At 44.5% G+C, this 18691-nt stretch overlaps 1 protein-coding gene across 4 annotated transcripts in view; it reads left to right on the forward strand.

The window, feature by feature from the left end:
- Positions 1 to 1573: 1573 nt before the first annotated feature.
- Positions 1574 to 18691, forward strand: part of clstn1 (calsyntenin 1) — a 33222-nt gene continuing 16104 nt past the window's right edge. Inside the window, exons 1-3 of one of the 4 annotated variants that reach the window (XM_076276249.1) lie at positions 1574 to 1883; positions 13234 to 13356; positions 17033 to 17062. In XM_076276249.1, coding sequence (XP_076132364.1) covers positions 1802 to 1883; positions 13234 to 13356; positions 17033 to 17062 — 235 coding nt within the window. In that variant the 5' untranslated portion in view covers positions 1574 to 1801. The remainder of the gene's footprint in view (positions 1884 to 13233; positions 13357 to 17032; positions 17063 to 18691) is intronic. The other 3 variants (XM_076276247.1, XM_076276250.1, XM_076276248.1) reach the window with 3 other exon arrangements.

The raw sequence follows: 18691 nt of genomic DNA on the forward strand, positions 1-18691 counted from the left end.
AGACCCGGCAGTGAATTGAGGCTACATGAGTGTGCTCATGAGTAAGCATTCCTCTTTACCTACATTTCCCAGGCATTACTAAGCTATTTCGAGCTGAGAGAGAGTCTTGTGGTTCAGCGTGCACAAGAGCATTGTGTTCATGTGCACCTAATTCATCAGGATTACTTCCCTCTGAAATGACAATGTGCAAAAACATCACTGAACTGTTCACCTGTGCTAAATCCCTGGCTTTTACGTCACGGGTATTTCCCACATTTACCCCAAAGTCAGTGTTGATTTTTATATAAATCTTGACGATGGGAATCACATCAGATGCAAGTCAAAGGCATGCAGAGGGTTATGTCAAACCTCTGTGACCTTTACCATTTTTCAGTCAGCACTGAAATCTCTCATCGATTAATGCAGCTGTGAGCCACACAAATTCTTTCACTCAGCAAACTGTGAGCACTGTAACCTTTAAAACCCATGCGGCCGTGACTCATCAGTCTCCTGTGCGATCGCATTCCCCAGCATTGTTTTATCCGGCAGCATGCTGCAGTCAGGCGACGAAAAAGAACAGCCCTGCTCTCTGAGCATACCTTTTTCCCCTCTGTGAACCTTGCCACGCTCACACCATGGTGCGGTTTAATTAAAATTTTACTGGAGACAGACAGACTGAAAGGGAGGAGTGAAGAAGGGCAGGAGGGAGGGAGGTAGAGAGAGCGATGGAGAGAATGGTGAGAAAGAGAGTGAGGGGGGAGGAGATGCTTACTCATGGTGGGGGTCAGTGCTCTGTCTTTCTAGAAGTGCACAGTGCTTCGTCAGCTGTGGAAATCTGAGGCCCTGATGAGAGTATGACAAATGACTGCAAAACTGCAGTTATGCACTCTTTGGGTTCCTCCATGGTTCAGTCCCATGCCCTTCTTATTTATAAAGTGTTTTTCAAATACAAAGACAAATACAAGACAAAGACTTTGGTTTTAGGTAACCATACATTTGACTAAGGTAAACACATTTGCCATGCATTCAGACATGCACCGCTATATTCCCTGCATCCAACCTGTGTGTGGTTATAATAATGTTGTGCAGTAAGAGTGAAGGTTAGAAAGTCTTCAAAGCCAGGATGAAATTGCTCTACATTTAATCTAGAGATAAATGAAATAACAATATAACACTGGCCACCAAATGATTTCCCCCAAAAAGGTTGATAGCATAGGCTATACAAACACTACCATACAAATTTTACTTTGGATAATCATCACATCATAATATGTATATTTCCACATATTTTTTTAATGTATTATCTTTTTAAGCGATGGATCTACAATAGTAGACTATTTAAATGTGTGTATAGGCTATAATTATGTAGGCTATGTGCAGCCGGACTGAAATATGCCGTAGGCTACGTGTTCTTTAACCCGGGAGATGATAAAAAGCAGAGCAGGTTCACCACGGATGTAGAGATCTAGATCAAAAAACAGTGCGCACTGCCCTCTACAAACAGACTTCTTATTGCCCCCCTCCCTGGGTCTCGGTTAGTTGTCTGGTTGAGCACTGGGCAATAGGCACAGCAAGCACTCCCACAATAACAGTGTTGACGTCACGCTACCACCGCTCCCGTTGGATACAGCTGCAAAACTGCAAGAGAGGGGTGATTGAAGGGAATAGCTAAGCGGCGGTGGCGGCAGCCATCTTAGAACTATCGCGGTTGCCGAATTACATCTTATGGATATTTATTTACAGGGTGAATTATAATTGATTGCGTTGACGAGGAATAGAGAAGAGTGTTTACGTCTCTCGTGTTTTTTACTTATAAAACGGGATGCAGTTCCGTAGATATAAACCCTTGGCGTCTGCAATCGGACTGGTCCTTGGACTATTATGTGCGGTGGAGGCAACCAAAGGTAAGCCGCAAGACGCTGCGTTTATCCCTCACTGTCTCGTTCATTCAGAGGGATTGTTTCCGTGGTAAAAATAAAAACCATTCATTCGAATTATTTGCTTTCGGGGGGCTGATTTGTGCTTGATATAAGAAATACTTTTTAAACCACTGATTTAGGCTCAGTGGGGATGCCGGATGGGCGACGTAGCCTACTCAGCCGATAGGATGGTCTCGCACCCTAATAGGATGGATGTTCATTCCCAAAGTATCTGTGTAGCTTATAATATGTTGCGTGTCGCAAAATGTAAAGCGCATTGGTATTTTCAAACGACTGAATTTACAAAACATTTTGTTGGCAATTTTCCCAGAGGTATGCAGGTGGTTTGGCGTATTTTCAGAATGCCATCCATTTAATAAAATCTATGCAGGAATGTCCTTTGCTGTAGAAGCCAAGCTATCTGAGGGTTCTTTATCGGGTAAAACAATATCCGTCGGCAGTTCCCCGTTAAGGGTTTTGTTATTATTGGCTAACCAACGCGGTTGTGAGCCAGGGTTAGCATATAGCATACTTATTTTATTACAGTATTTATTGATACCTGGTTCTCACCGCTGTTAGGCTAATAGTGACATTGGTTTTACATTCGACTCGCCCCTACCCAAGTGCCAATGGCAGTGTAGCCTAAGGTGCAATTTAGTTGTGTTTGATTTATTGTGTAGCCTAATGTAAAATAAGCCCTCAAACGAACACCATGCGGATGAAGTGATCCATCTACCAATGTACGCATTGCAGATCCACTTGCCAACACTTGTATGGTAATTTAAAAATTCATGTGTATCGCATTCTCGAGCGCAGCTAAATCATCGCAGCAGGTGCGTCAAGCCGCTCCATAGATGATGAATATAGCGTGAAAGAGCCGTCTGAACTTAGCCCAGTGGCAGCAGGGCGGTCAGTCTCTCATCGATACTTCAATGTGGAACTAAAGCACAGAACTAATTTAATTGAATGGTTGGTGGTGCCGTGTAAATGGATTACCCACCAGCGTTGCTCTTCTCTGTTCTGTGAGGCTATAATCGAAGTTTCCATTTTCACTGGCGTTACAACAGCTAGCCCTCAAGTCTTCTGGCGCTCCCCCTTCTTTCTAAACGCAAATCGCAGGCAGGTCCCCCTCCCCCATATTTTATATAGCCCATATCATCCATTTTATTGGTTACAGTTATATGGCCTCGATACTTTAATAGAACACGGTCCCACATTAGACTGTCTCCTGTGGAAGTGGTGTAGCTAGGACTTGTAAAAGGAACATGTTGCAATGAGAAGCAGCTGGGAATGAATGCATGCACCATCTCCACCAGTATGAGATCAGATAATTAAACAAATTGCTGCACAGTTGATGGTTGATTATACAAAGCCTTGGTGTCAAATGTTGACAGTCATTCAAGATTCCAGATGACCATCTGAAAAGCAGACACAATACCTGGATAGTTTATCCTTTTACAACAATTTTCCTGTGCCTTTTCTACTTTACTTAAATGAATCAGTTGTAATGTAGAAAGAACAAAACATCTACCAAGATATAGGCTTAGATAATGAAAGCATTTGGTAGAAAGAATAAAATAAGCCAAATGAAACACTGGGAAGAAGAAAGAATAGAGATTTGCTGTTGGGTTTATGGGCAGATGACACACTCCTGTGAAGTCTGTTACTCTAGTTGACCAAATGTGTTTGCATTGCACACCTGCTTTGTTCACAGCCATTACATGGAAAGCAAGCAACATGTGCAATTTCCATATTTGGATGGAGCTTGCCTTTTTCTCTGGCTGAAAAAACGTTCACTTTCAGCTCCATGGTTTGACCTAAGGGTGTTGGTTTACATTATTTGTGGTCCAACATAGCAGTCACAGAGTCTAAACATAGAGGACATGTTGTCATTTGGCATATTTCTCCCAGCAAACCTCTTCAAGGACTTGAGGAAGTGTTTGGCACGTGGCTTGCAAATGCAAATCCTATTTTGTTGAATTGGTGAAGGTGAAAAAGTACCTGGCCAGAGACATCAGGAAATGAGTATAGTGTGGGATAGTGTGTTAACACTTTGGAGATTCATTGAGGTAATAGAGATCATATTTTATTCCTTTGAAAGGTTATGACTGCCATGATCTTGAAATCTCCCTGAAGAACTGCCTACCTCCAAACAACATTTAATTCAGGTGTCTGTTTTTATTAATGTATTTTATTCTTGGTTTTGATAGGAATAGGCCTAGCCTACATACCGTATTCTACTCTACTTACTGTATGTTTCTGTTCTAGTCACAGCATGTTGTACAACCCACATTTCTGTAGCCTCAGTAAAGGAACCTCATTTTTGTTTCACACTGATCCTCAAGGCTATATAAAACCTTTCGAAGCATGTTCATATAAACAGATGCAACCAGCTGCATGTTCCTCTTTTGTGGCCTCCGGTCAAATGCTTGGCCTGTCCCAGTAGAGGTACAGAAATGCAAGGTGCTGCTCTGTTTGCTATCTTTTCCACACTCCTATCAAGTTCAAGCAGGCAGCTCATAAGCAAGCAGATATGTTGATGGAGTGACTATTTCATTCCAGTTGTCATTTAATTATTCTCTGGAAAATTGTGATGTGGTATTGAAGAACCATAGGTTAATTGACTAATAGCTTTTGTCTCATCCTGTGTACTATTTAACATACAGTCGTTGTTAATGAGTTCCACTGGTCGTCATACTGACAGGAAAGCACCCTGGACGCAAGTCTTGTGTGAAATGAACTGACCGTTCTGGCTCTCCAGGGAAATGGCTGTCCGCTCTGACATAAATCCAGGCCTGCCTGGACACATACATTAAGAGACTTTTAATCTTTAATTTGCACATTTTTAAACAGCATGGTTCTTAACACATGGAAAGACCTGCGGTCCTGAAACGGCATGGGATGGTCATGGCAACAACTCTGTCAGCTTACGCTCAAGATAACTCACAACGCCTAGCATTCACTACCACACTAAATATACCCAGCGGTTTGCATTTAACTCTCACAGAGGAATGTGTCGTGGCTTGAAGTTGAGAACAAATGTAGCATGGCCGTGTCAAGTCTTTATGGTTTTGCTCAGATGCCCAGAATAAAAATTATGTTGATTTGTGTGAAGTTAACCTTCAGTAGTTTTTATTTGATTCGCTCCACCTCCCACACACACTATTTCACTGGCTTGCCTATGAGCTCCATGTTGCACAGCTACCTCTCGATTTGTTGGCCTATTTATTCAAGGAATCTCAACTAGGAGGAACAAAGGGGTTTCTTGGCCCACAGATTGGAGCAAAGTTGTGGAATGACAGCCTCACAATGTGTCCACTGTTACGTGGGGCTTAGACATGGGCACTTTAGCTTTGATTTGTCGCCAAAGGTCGCTTAAACCAATAATGTACTATTCAGGAACTTACTAACTTGCAGGAAATGTCTACCTTACTGTGTGCGTGCCGTGTGTGGGTATGTATGAGTGAGTGGGAGTGCTTTTGTATTTGTGCGTCAGGTTTGTGAGGAGGCCGCTGTAACCATTACTAGGGCCATGGAGAAAGCTCTCATCTGTGTTATGTTGGTCACTTCCATGTAGTTGGTCATGTAGACAAGTGTTTCCTCTTGAGATGCCCTTGATAAGAAAGTCATGATGATAATGATTGCAGGCAGATAGCTGGGCAGAAATTGTTTTGACTGACAACAAACCAAGAAGCGGTATAATCATTCCTCATTAAGATATTTGCCATATTACAATATTTGAGAAAACCTCGGAAGGATAACTCACTCTCTCTTGGCAGGGGCAGCAAATTTAATCACAACGTAATTGCAAAGATGCAGATGCAGTACAGGCACATGATGACTTTCATTTCGAACCGCAGAGCTGAGCCGTTCCAATCTGAAACTCCCCTGGAGCGCTTTGTCACCATAAGAAATATTGCGCCCCTCTCTTTACTCTAGACCAAATGCGTCACTGCATTGACGCTCCATGGGAACGAGGTAACTAGAGAGCACATTCACCTGCAGGCGAGGCACCCAGTGGCCTCTACAGCCACAGGTGGGAATGAAAACCAGCTTTGTGTGCTCTCTTGGGTTCCACAGGGCCTGGGTCCTCCTCCTCCTTCGCCCCCTCCTCCTGCTCCACTCTCACTTTCACTGGCTCTTTTGTGTGGCTGGCGCTGAATGCTGATTGAGGAGCTTTCACACCGTTCGTAGCTGCCTCCACTACGCCCCACCCTTCCCAACACCCCCTCCCCTGCACCCCGTCCTAAGGCCTCCACCCCCAGTGAAAATGCCTTTGCGTTGTTTGTGCGAGCCCTGATTGCCCACTGAACAAACAGACGTTTGCTTGAGCATACATTGACCCCCTGCCTGCCCTGGTGTGGCTGTGAGGGCTCCTCTGTTTGCGGAAAAGAGAGGGGGGAGGCATTGGAGGCTTTGACCAGTGGGGGAGGGATATTTTGGGGGCGCCCCCACCCACAGGTTTGTCTAGAGAGGGCCGTTAGGCTGCTGTGAACAGTCAAGGCTCTGTGATTGAGGAGGGCCTGCTTCAACAAGCTCTGACACTTCTCAATTCAACCGCAAACAAAGGAGTGTGCGCCTGTATTTTTGACTGTGGACAAATTGACTAAGGGATTATGGTAGCATTTCCTGTCTTAAATCTAATTCTCTATGCAGGCGTCTGAAATGAAAAAGTACGAGCTAAGTTTTGACAGTTTAATTAAATGAATTTTTGATGCCATCACAAAAAACTCTTCTGGGTCATGCCAGTAATGCAAAGGGGGTGGCAGAGTTATTATGAAAGAGATCAAAGATGATCTGTGGAGGAATGGCATTGAATGACTAATGCAGTTTTGTCATCTACTGGCAGCATCTTGAATGCCTCTTCGTGCCAACTGCGTTTCAATAAGCACTGTTCAGAGAGCCCATATTCCTTCTTCCTACTTGTCTACTTGTAGATGAATGTTGTACAAGGGTGAAAGGGTGCAATGATGGTGAATATCATTCCCCACTTTTCACAATTCCTTTCAAAGGTGTGGCATAGCCATTGCTTGTGGGCCACGTTGTGTGTGGGCAGACTGGCCATTGTAATGCAGGATTAGGACAAGCCCATTGTTCGGTTGCCCATTCTCACAAGTAGCAACTTGCTCTGTGAAGACGTCACATAACTGTGACAAATTTGTATGTCGGGCCAAAGAGACGGTTCCTTTGCTGAAGAGTGCTTGAAGCCGTTACTGGACACCTGTAAAGAGGCATTCAGGTTTTTGTCTCTAGTGCAATCTGACAAGGTAGAGATCTTAGGACAATGACGACCCCCTGCCCCATCCAACTACCCCCACCACCACTGCTCCACCCACCCATAACCCATTTTCCCAATTGCAAACAAGCTCCTCTCTCCTATCTGATCTTTAACACCTCTCTCGATAGATCTCGCACCTTACAATCGTCAGAGGTGTGGAGCAGGGAGGTGTCGTGTGCTAATTGGTACAGATTGTTGCCATTGTGTTCACCCCACGCAGGGTGCAAACTCCCATCACCTTGCAGAGTAGTGTCATCCTGACTGGAAGAAAAGAGTCTTTCAAAAATCTAGTTAAATCGGTCAGCGAGATTAGCCTACACTTTTTTTGTTAAGCATTACCACGGATTCATTCAATACACATGTTACACAGGCTTTTCTCTGGGTTTGAAAAGGATCACAAAAGGTTGAACGCCATGTTAGATTCTCAAGTTTGGCTGACCAATAAGAAAAGACCTCTGACAGGATAAGACCGACCTGACCTGATAAACAGTATTGTGTTGCAACAGTGAGGATGTAGTACTCAAAGTGAGTATAAAAATTGTGAGTGTAGAATTGAGTTGGAACCATCAATGCATTGTAGTTATCATCAATGCATTGTAGTTGCCATCAGCATTTTTGCCAACGTTTCCTCATTCTACTGAAAGCCACCACCCAACTGATGTCTGAATAAAGCTCAGGTCAGACAACGGAACCAAGCGAATTGTGACACGCTTGGCTGCAACAGCAAAATATGCCCCATGGGCTGAACGGCCTTATCAGATTCCTCATTTCCTTTCCTTTTTTGCTTCCTTTAGGTCTGTGACTGTTTGCCAATTACCTCCTTAGTCTGTCAATGAACTGCAGACTCCATAATTGTTCCGGTTATTATTCGGGCAGATATGCATGCATTTGACCTTTTCTGGCTTAAACCCTGACCCAACTTGTTTTGTTGATATTTTGAAACCTTAGACGTGGGAAAACAATCGGCACAGAGCAGCACAAAACCTTTCAAACCACTTCACGAGCAATTTGAGATGCATGCACCAAGCAAGCCTTGAACCTTGACCCATGAGAGCCATCCTGTTGGGGAACCACCTCCATACTTTTTTGCGGCGTCTCTGCATTCTATGACCTTGCAAGTGACTGAAACGGGTGCACATACCATTATAAGATTAGGTGTCACTAGGTTTACATGATGGGTAAAAGGATTGCATGTCATGCATGGCAGCACTGCTACATTATCCTGACCCCCCCCCCCCCCCCCACCCACCAAACCCCACTCCAGCCACCAATTCTGTACATGACCCATGCTGTCTGGCTTCAGCCCATTTTTGATCGATCATGTGCATTGATCATGTGATCACATATCAGTTGATGCATCTCCACTGTAGCAGAGCGGTGACACAAGAGAGCGCATGCACTAGAATGCAAGATGGCTGCTGATAGGTGCAGGAGCCAGTCGCAATTGTGACCAGACGGCTCTCCCACCCACGATCAGCCGCAGTCTATGTTCCCGGAATGCTGAGGTTAGCAGTTAAGCGTTGTATTGGAGTGGGGCGTTGGAGGGGGTGGTTGTGGCAGGCTTGGCATGGGTATTCCGGATGCCTCCACTTCCACAGTGGCAGACAGCCCATTTAACCCATTCCTACACAGATGGGGAAAGAGAGAAAAGTAAATAGTTGGCTCTGTCCCTGTCCCAAAGCCTTGCATTGTTTTTTTCAGCCCCTGTGCTGTCATCAGAACTAGGCTGCATTCTCTCCATACTCTAATGTGGAGCAAATAGCTTAGTTGGCTTCATGATAAATTAAATGAATTCATATCTGCAATCAAACAGTACTGGAGGCATATGTGGGAGTTTTGAATGATTGTGACTCACACAAACTTAATATCATCAAGAGAGGTGCTTACATGGTCAGAAAGTACCCTGATACCCTGCGTCAAAATGCTCAAAGTGAGATGTTAAAAATAGAAGTATGTCCAGAAAATATCCATGCTGTGATTATTTTGCTTAAATGTAAACGTGTGCTTAAGCATCACTGCGGTATCGGGATATTGTGTGTGGAGATGAAATAGGAAATGATTCACAGCAGACCGTTTGCACCTTGTCACGCATGTTACGCAACTCTCTTTCAACCCCTTAATGTCACCCCATGCCATTCACCCATACATTGTTTGCTACGTGTTTCACAGTGCCAGGAGGATGCATGCAAATTAAGCTATTCACTTTGCCCTTGGGAGCTAAATGGATGGAGTGTAACTTACACGTCTGTGTGTGTGGCATCTGCTCCTATGTATGGAGTTAAGCAGTATGTCTGATGCAGTGAGGGGCTCTCAGCTCTAGCGATGGATGTTTTCAATGCCACCAAATGATCGCTCGAGGATTGGTATAGAATAATGGAAAAATAGCTTGGTTGTTTGCGTGGGCTAATTTTTCATTTTTGTCCATATTACCTGAAAGCAAATGTTTTGTAGTACGCTTAGCCTGTGACTAAATGGTTCTATGTTTCCGCCATTTTGTGTGATTTGCAGATTTTAACTGCTCTGCAGGAGTTGGCTGGCTGGGACTACTTTAGTGTGACCCTGCCATGCTGAAAGGCTTTCGCACAAAGTGCATATGAATGATAGAATTGAGAAGAAAGAGTTTGAAAGAGAGGCGGAAAAGATAGAGAGGCTGGCGCGACGCCAACCCAAACAGGCTGGCATGTGCCTGGCATACCAGGCCCTGGAGCTCTTTAAAAGTTATCAGCCACATCAGAAATGCCTCGGTAATCTCATTCACCACAGCATCCCCCACAGAGCCACGCGGCCCGCTTTGAAGTTTAACTCTGCCCTTAATAATAATGGTCCTCATAGCGCCAGATTGGTGTGTGGCCGGCTGTGAGTAAATGATTTGAAATGGCTGGGCTAGTCGCGTCAGGAAGAAAAAATGGTTTGAAATGGCTGGGCTAGTCGTGTCAGGAAGAAAAATAGCGGTGGCACCACTGCTAATTTGCTCCTAATCAGGGTGTGATTGTTGGTGAGTGGGTGTGTGTGTGTGTGTGCATGTGCAGCAGATGTTAGAGTCGAGCTAGTGTGTTGTTATTGGGCTTAGCTTTGTGTGAGGTGATGTATAAAGCTGTGGCTCTGGGGATCATGAGTGTGTGTGTGTTTGTGCTTGTGTGACTGCAGATGTTGAATGTATGTATTCTAGCTCCTCTCAAGAAGAACAAAGCTATAACTCATGGGTCTTTTTTAGTCATTAATAACGCTTGTAAATGATCAAATGAATATTTTATTCTTTTCATGTGGTGTGTGTGTGTATGTGTGTGTGTGTATTCCCTGACGTGTACTGTTTATAGGATTAAGGTTAGCTAGTGCCTGACATGAACCTGCTCCACACACCACCTGTTCTGGACATGTACTACAAACATGGGTATGTGCTCATAATGAGCATCCCAGTGTAATGCCTAATTGTAGGCTATATTTGCCCACTGGCCTCTACAGATGGTCTGTGATATCCTTACTGACGTCAATGACAACATGATTTCAACTGACAACATGATTTTATCCAATGGCCAGTGATATAATAAGGTATAATAAGTGTATGGTTGTTCAATACAGGGCCCACTTCGTTGTTTTAGGTATTTTTCAATCAAATTGATTAAACATTTAAACTGATTTCAAAATCTTGATTGGACAACATTGTTGAATTGTAGGCTACTATATTATTGGATGTTCATGCTAGTCAGAATCCCAGACTGGTTGTTTTTAAGTCCTTGTTATTCAGTCCTCTTTCAATGAATGAGAAGACAGAAAAACAGCAGCTTGGGCACCCTATCCTGGCACTGACCTCATGATTAAAAAAAAAACAAGTCACATTTGGTCTCCCTCCCTCCCTACCAGCCATGTGACATAGCTAACTATGCCTCTTAGGGTTTGACAAACCCAGGGCCTAAAGCAGATTATCCCCGTAGTCTGGCCTGGCAATCTGTCCAGAGACGGCCATCAACCACAGTGGCACACTTCAGGTCATGTGAGCGAGCCGGTGCTAAAGATGACTCATGGGCGTGGCTACTACGCTGAACCACGCCAGATTGGAACTCAGAGGCAGACCCTTCAACAACGCCCCACCACCAATCCCCCCTAAAGACTCACACCACCAAACCAGGATGGTAATCACAACACACTGGTGTGTTTTGTGGTCACAGTGTAGTATTTAGCCTTTTTGTTGCTAGCCTTTTGTTATCTGTTGGCATTTCGCTCGAGTTGTTTAAATAGATCTGTGGTTGTTGTGCCAGAAGCCATAGACTGATATCATGTCAGTTGGCTCATTATCAGTCCTCCCTTGAGTCATAACTGGGGGGCAGTGAAATTAATCTTTCAGCTGGAATCATTGACACCCCCTCCCCCCTTCCTGCCTCTGTTTCTGTCGCGGTGAAAGATTTATTGTCTTTAAAGTCATAGCGATGGCATGTCATGAAAGCTGATCTGAAAAAGCAAAGGATTAGCTACTAATGGCACTCAAAGTCACACGTAAAATTTCACCACACCAAGGACATTGTATACCACTTCATAACGGTCAGATGCAACAATTTCCTAGTGTTGTGTCTAAACAGCCATTTTTCATGGGCTCCCTGTGAGATGGGAGACTTTAGCCTTGGGGTGAGTCTCTGGTCCCAGGTGCATATAGCCAGCTGAATATTAGCCCAAGCTCATACATTTCCAGACTTTGCTCGAGCATGTTTGTTGCAGCTGCCAAAATCTCTGCTATTCCCTGCTGGCTGATTTATTTTTAATGTGTGGGGATGAATATCCTTTGAAGCAGATGCTTTCATTCTGCTGCTGCTAGAGATGCTCTGTCCTCAGAGGAGGTGGTGTCAGATGTCACTGCAAAATATGCAATATGTTTTTTGTTTTTCTGCAGTTTTGAACTGATCTTTATGAAAGTGCTAAGTGGGTCTCCCCCCCCCCCCCCCTCCCCTTCTAAAATGGCTACTGTGCTGTTGTTAACAGGTCTGGGGGTCATGAGACCAGCGGGCTTAACATGGATTTCTGGGCTAGAAACCAAAAGGCATAACCACAGCTGCTGCCTCTGAGGCCTCCTGTTAAGTAGCAGCGAAGCTGAGCTTTATAGCCAGTCTATGGGCACTTACATTGCTATGGTTACCTGAAGGATGTGCCTTTTATAAGATGGAGGCTGCCTTCTGTGGAGATCAGTGGCAAGCATTCAGTGATGTTCGGTCAGGCCCATTAGTAGTACGGTAGCAGTGAAATGATCAGTACATGCTGCGTCTGGCGCAAAGATATCAGGTTTCGCATGAAAACTGCTAAGGCTCTGAGAATAGGAAGAGGATAGGCTGATGTCTCTCTGTGGAGGAGAGCGGTCTGCCCTTCACGTCGACTGCACTGCACTGCCGTCCTCTCCTCCCTTTCCTGCCTCCCCATCCCTCCCCATCCCATCTTTTGCTTCCAGGCCTGACATTGCAGCCAGGATGTGTTTGGTAGGGAGGTGAGGGGGGGGGGGGATGGTGGTGGAGAGGGGTGGGGGAATTGCTTTCTGGAACTGATGTTTTAAAAGCGAGCCGGTGGCAGCACTGCTGCACAAACAACGAACAGGCCCTTCTAATAAGATCCAATACTGGTCTTTACACACACACACACACACACACACACACACACACACACCCACACCCCGTTGTGCCAGCGTTAATGCAGGGAAGTGTATACACACACATGCACACATACACTCTCTCTCTCTCTCTTTTTCTTTCTCTCTCTCTCTCAAAGGCAGCTGTCAGCCCTGTGGTGCAGCTAGGATATGTCACACAACAAAAGCAAAAAGGCGCTGTCATGCCGTGTTGCAGATGTATTGCAGGATGTATTGCCCCTGGAAGATGCTTATTAAGATTATTTTCTCTATGGCAAAGAAGACTGAGGGGGAGTTCTCTCTTAAAGTTCACCTCAAGCTGTCATGAATACTATTATAATTGGATCTCAACATCTCGTCAACCCCGGGGTCAGATCAGTCACGCTGGTCAGTGTGGTCAGTCCCTGTATCCTCACGATCTGACGTCCTGCTCTGTCTCCTTTTCCTCACAGTTAATAAGCATAAGCCATGGATCGAGACCACATATCACGGCATCGTCACAGAGAATGATGACAAGGTGCTGCTGGACCCTCCTCTGATTGCCCTGGACAAAGATGCCCCACTGCGCTATGCAGGTGAGAGTGCTGTTTTCAAATTGTGTTGTGAATTGTGCTGTTTTTTTTTCACCGTCGTATGCAGACCCCCATGTCTCCAGCCTGTAAGGGGAGGGGCCCTCTTTGGCCCCTGTGGAGCCCCCACACTGAGTCTGTGATGTCAGATTCTGATCTGCTAATTCACAGTAATTACCTCAATAGAACCCCACCCACTTTTTCATCCACACATCCACCCAACCACCCACAGTTCCCCCTTGGGCTCGATAAATGATCTGTCAGTCTCCATGCAAGCAAATTAATTGTCTTCTGATAGCCTGTCGTTTAACCCATTAAGTCAAGTGGAAACTAGACATCAAACGGTAAATCTAAAGTCATAGCTATTGATGGTTCAGTGCTTCTGAACAATAACTTCCTGCTGGAATCTCTATAATATGTTTGCTAATGGATCCCTTGATATTAATGTAATGTTTATGTAGCTACTGTATGTATGACTTATTTGTAGTGTTACTGTTGAGCCATTTCTCTGGCATCCAATACCCACCGCAAATGTAGACATGCACACAAGTGGCCACATAGTCCTGCTTTTGGACTATTACTGACATTGTGTTGTATCCTGAAAGATGGCTGCGGCCCCTTGACAAATTTGATCTTCATGGATTATTCTGACAAGATTGCTTTTTAAGCTGTAAATGTCAACACTGTTCGACTGAAATGGAATGTTCCCCATTCATTTCCCCAATGAATACCAATGAATAGGCCAGCTTTAATTCATTATAGTGAAGACCTGGGTTTTGCCTTTGATTATTCTTTTGTAATACCTCTTTGGAAAAAAAGATTGTTAACACAGACATTGTTTTTTTTGTAGATCTATTTTGATACACAGTAAACATCATCACATTTGTATCAAAGCTGTGATGGCTTATTCATGAAAGCGCTTTATCGGTAGAATTCTAGGATCCAGTAATGCTATGGAGTTAGTCAGCATTTAGGTTAGCCCTCCATGCTGCCTGTCCTGGTAAAGACACAATTACCGGGCCCTGGCAGTGGTAAGCCATGTCTCTCATTAATGACATTAAGATCTCATCGAGATGGCTTTGTTCCAGGGCCCCTGGTGGGTCTGCTCTTGATGCAGACGAGCAGTGAGCTCTCGGCTCCTGCCGACAAGGCCAACTCGCCGCCACCACCATCACCTTTGGGCCCTCCCTAACGGCCTGCTCACAGCAGCCCTGCTTTCATGTCACTTCCAACTCCTCGGCACATGTGCTAAATGATCATTCTCCATGGCCTACTACAGGATGCATTCATTCTGACTGATGTGGTGGTGGTGGTGGTAGTCTCAGTCCCAGGATGGGTGTTCTGTGTTTCCTTCCGTCTTAATCAAGCCCCCATTCTACCCATCTTCAAAAACCTGCATCTCAGTGGACTTCACTTGACCCAATTTGTTTGAAAATCCACTCTGAATTTCGAATAAACTGATATGCAGTCATCTTTGTTGTTTTGTTTTTTTTAAGTGCTCATTTATATTCTCAAACCTGGAGTAGCTCCGTGGGGAATGTTTTTTTCCCCCCAAACCAAACTGGGCTGGTTTGGCACTGAGGCACACCCTTCTGATCATGCGACGGAGAGCAAAGTGCCGGACAATCTGTCCCTGTTGGCCAGCGCTCCTCTCTCTGACCGAGTCACGTGGCGGTCGGGGTGACTGGCGTTGCTCTGGCGCTGCACTGCCTCTCCTTGTCAGCAGATCAGCCTGGTGCGTCGCCGGCCAACACTCTATGAGTGGCCGAGCAAGGACTTGGGTCTCTACTCCGTTTGTGTGTGTGAGTGTGAGTGTGTCTGTGTTACTGCCTGCCTGCGAGCCTCAGAGGGGCCCCTGCTAGCTGACGAATAAGCACAGTCATCCTCTGTCATGCCTGTGTGAATGTGCACCTCTCTGCAGTTTGGGGCCGAGGTACACAAGTGAGGCTTTTAGCCCCAGGCCTCCCTCCCTCCCTCCGTTGAGCTCAGGTTCACCTCCCCTCCACTCTCCACCCATATTGGGGGCCACCACACTCTAGAACAACACAGTACAATGTGATACATAACACAAGAGACAACATAGTTATGACTGTTGTGTCTTATTATTTTATTGTCTTAAGATCTTTTAACGATTGTGCAGATACAGTTCAAATCAATCAGGCATTTATCACCAAACATTTCCCTTTATGGATATTGTGCTGTAGGCTAGAGGTGACCTCAAGTCTAAATTGCGGAGTGGGGGTCCTTTTTTCTTTTCCCAGACAGTTGTATCCCCTATTCTGTTCATTCTGGACACTGGCGCGAGAATGCTGACCCCAGATCATCTCTGCTGAGAGGAGGCCCTGGAGCTGAATTGGTAATACGCAGCCATCAGCTCTTCATATAGGGCAGCCATTTCAGTGCATCGCTCCGTCCACACAACCTCATAAAGAGGGCTCATAAAAACCTAAATCGGCCATCATGCCCGAGATGAAAGTCAAACAGGGACAAAATAGGAACCATAACAATGTGGCACACAGCAATGCCAGTTCCTTGTTATTATTTTCACCCTTTGTCCCTCACAAAGACTTGTTTGGTCCCAGTAGATCAATGTTCTTGGGATCGGAGTCTTGTGGCTGAGTCGATATTCTTTGTGGTTGAGGTTGATGGGAACCACCCAATCACCCCCCCCCCCCCTCATTCCACCCTCAACACCCCCCTCCTTTTAGTTGACATTTGGCATGAAGCAGCTGAAGCCTCTTGTCTTCCTGGAATGGCGCTGAGGTCGTCGTTAAGCCCTTGCCTGGACATTGGGGGAGGCACAAAGGCCCACATTGCATGACTTGCTTTGAACAGCAGCCCCTAATGGGAAATCCATTTTGGATTGTTGAGGTGAAAACCTGGGTGGACAGCCCGGCCAGCGAGAGGCCAAGGGGGAGGCTGGGGTAGAGGGGTAGGGGTGCCAAAGCCAGGCCTCAGCATAGGCAGCCAAGCAGAACTAACCCTTTGCGCAGCACTGTCGACGGGCCGGCTTTAAAGCCTCCTGAGCTTTAGCACAGTACACTAAACATTTGAGCTATGTTGGTTTTCAGCTGCCTTTTTGCCTTTTTTTACCTTTGTCTTATTTTGTTTTGTTTTGTCTGTTCACTTTGTGTGGAGGTGGTGGTAATGAAATGGTTCTCTGAGACTCAATCTAGAGCAGTCATGGCTATGAGAGTCACAAAACATGATGTCCATCTGAAGTGGCTGAATTTCTATTTCCATTTGTTGAATATCCGCATTCGTATTCAAAATACCCAAAGGAAGTCCATCTCTGTTTTCCCTTCCTGTATATATGAGGAAAATATGAGCATGTGTGCCCAATACTTGTGGAAAAGAATAACATACCCCCCCCCCTCCTCCCCACTCACCCACCCTGCCAGCCATTATTTATTGACCACTTGCTCTATATCAGTGCTCTCTGTCCCTTGATAAAAAAAAAAAATGTCCTCCATGCATTCACCCTGGGCTCTAATGTCTGACGGAAACTGCAGTGTCTTTCTGTTTGTCTTTCAATGTTGCTGTGCCATTTGTATGTTCTGTCCACATGATAAACTGTCCATCCTTCTCTCCTCTTTCTTATCTTTTCTCTCTGCTCATCGGTCTTTCTCGACTTTTCTTCCCTCTGACTGATCTGGGTTTATCTTCTCTTCCCCTCTTATAGAGAGTTTTGAGGTGACCTTCACCAAAGAAGGTGAATGACGGGTTCTTTCTACTGCTTTGTGAACTGTTGTTTTGATTAACCCCTCACTAACGCAAACAAAACAAAAAGCATTGGCATTTCACACAGAAACTCCTGTTATGCTCTGTGATCTCTTCCTAGTCTTTTGATTTCACTTCTGTTTGGTTCAACTTTCTATTTTATTTGTTTGTTTTTTTCACTCACCTTAAATTTGTTGTTGGAAAAAGAACAATAACTGGATGAAAAGTGTGTTGTGGGGATGAACGTATCTAGAAATATCTGTGCATGAGACTGACATCCATTGTAGTTTGCAGACCCTAACAGTGCTTCAGCAGTGTATTCTCCTTATGGGAAAAAATCTCTCCATGCGGGAAAAATCCACAACTAAGCATGTGCATATGCCTAGTATTACAGACAGATATGAATTCTCAGTAGGTAAAAGTAGTAATACTAGGTTATGGCCTATAACCTGTAAATAGGTTGCATTTTACAGGTATAGAGTAAGATTTAGTGGTAAATTTTAAACATCCTAAATTGAGGAATCTGAATTAATGACTAGTGATACTTTTTGACAAGAAGATTGGAAATATTTACAATATCTAAACAACCTTCCAATAATTACAATATTTTGTGATGGTCTTATGCAAAACATGGCATGCTGATCTTTCAATTGTTACCATGTTATATGCACATGCACAACAATTCTGGTGATTGTTCTAAAATCTGATTCCCGAAAATAAAAAAATAAAAAAAAGAAGAAAGAAAAGTGGAAGTGAATGTCCAGTTTCTAGAAGGTTCCCAATGCGTTCTATCTTCTCCTGGAGCCCTGCGCCAGCCCGAAATTTTGCTGAGATTGTTAACTGATGCAAACTCTCGAAGCTTTCTGTCGATTCACCGTAGCGAACACCTCGTCTGGTCTCGTCCACCCTCCTCACCATTAACCCCTACCTGGTCACAGCATGACTGCAGCTGGTGTTTTGGATGTGGATGTCAAGCAAGTGGATATTTCTAACCCCCGGGCTCTCATCCAGTGCTTACGTTTTTTGATCACTCCTACTGTTCTGCTTTTTTCTTTGTTTTATTCTTCTCATCCCTTTGTTTCTTAAAAGGGTGTGGGAGAGTCGACATTGCACAGGAAGACTTCCATCATGCCAAAAGCCTAGCTTTAGGTGGAAAATGGCCTCTCAGTTTAAGGATTTCCCCTTTGTTTATGTTTTCTTCCATTCTTTTGTCATAAATTCTGGACAACAGTAATTGTATTAGTAATAATATGTGCCACACTCCTTCATTAATACTTGTCCATCAACTATGACCATAAATGGAATATTTTAATCTTCTATTTTTCTGTTGGCATCCTCAAAAATTCAGAATTTTCTGAGGCTGTGAGATTTTTCACAGACATCGATTATCACTTTTACTTGTTTCTTTGTATATTTCTGTTGTTTCTCTTGATTTTGTTGACTTTGTATTAAAGTATTCCTGTGAAATGCCTTTCCACATCTTTCTTTCTCTGTCTTTATTCTCTCTCTCCCTTTCTCTTTCTCTCTTTTTTCTGGGTTACTTACTGCATGTCTGGATGCAATGTGATCAAAGTGGCTTGGATGAAACACTATGCTTTAACTCGAACCCCTGCCCACAACA

This window comes from Alosa pseudoharengus, unplaced genomic scaffold (assembly GCF_046254945.1).
Source record: "Alosa pseudoharengus isolate Yale_2024_CS ecotype anadromous, Long Island Sound unplaced genomic scaffold, YU_APseudo_1.1 YU_APseudo_1.1_scf_9, whole genome shotgun sequence".
NCBI lineage: Eukaryota > Metazoa > Chordata > Actinopteri > Clupeiformes > Clupeidae > Alosa > Alosa pseudoharengus.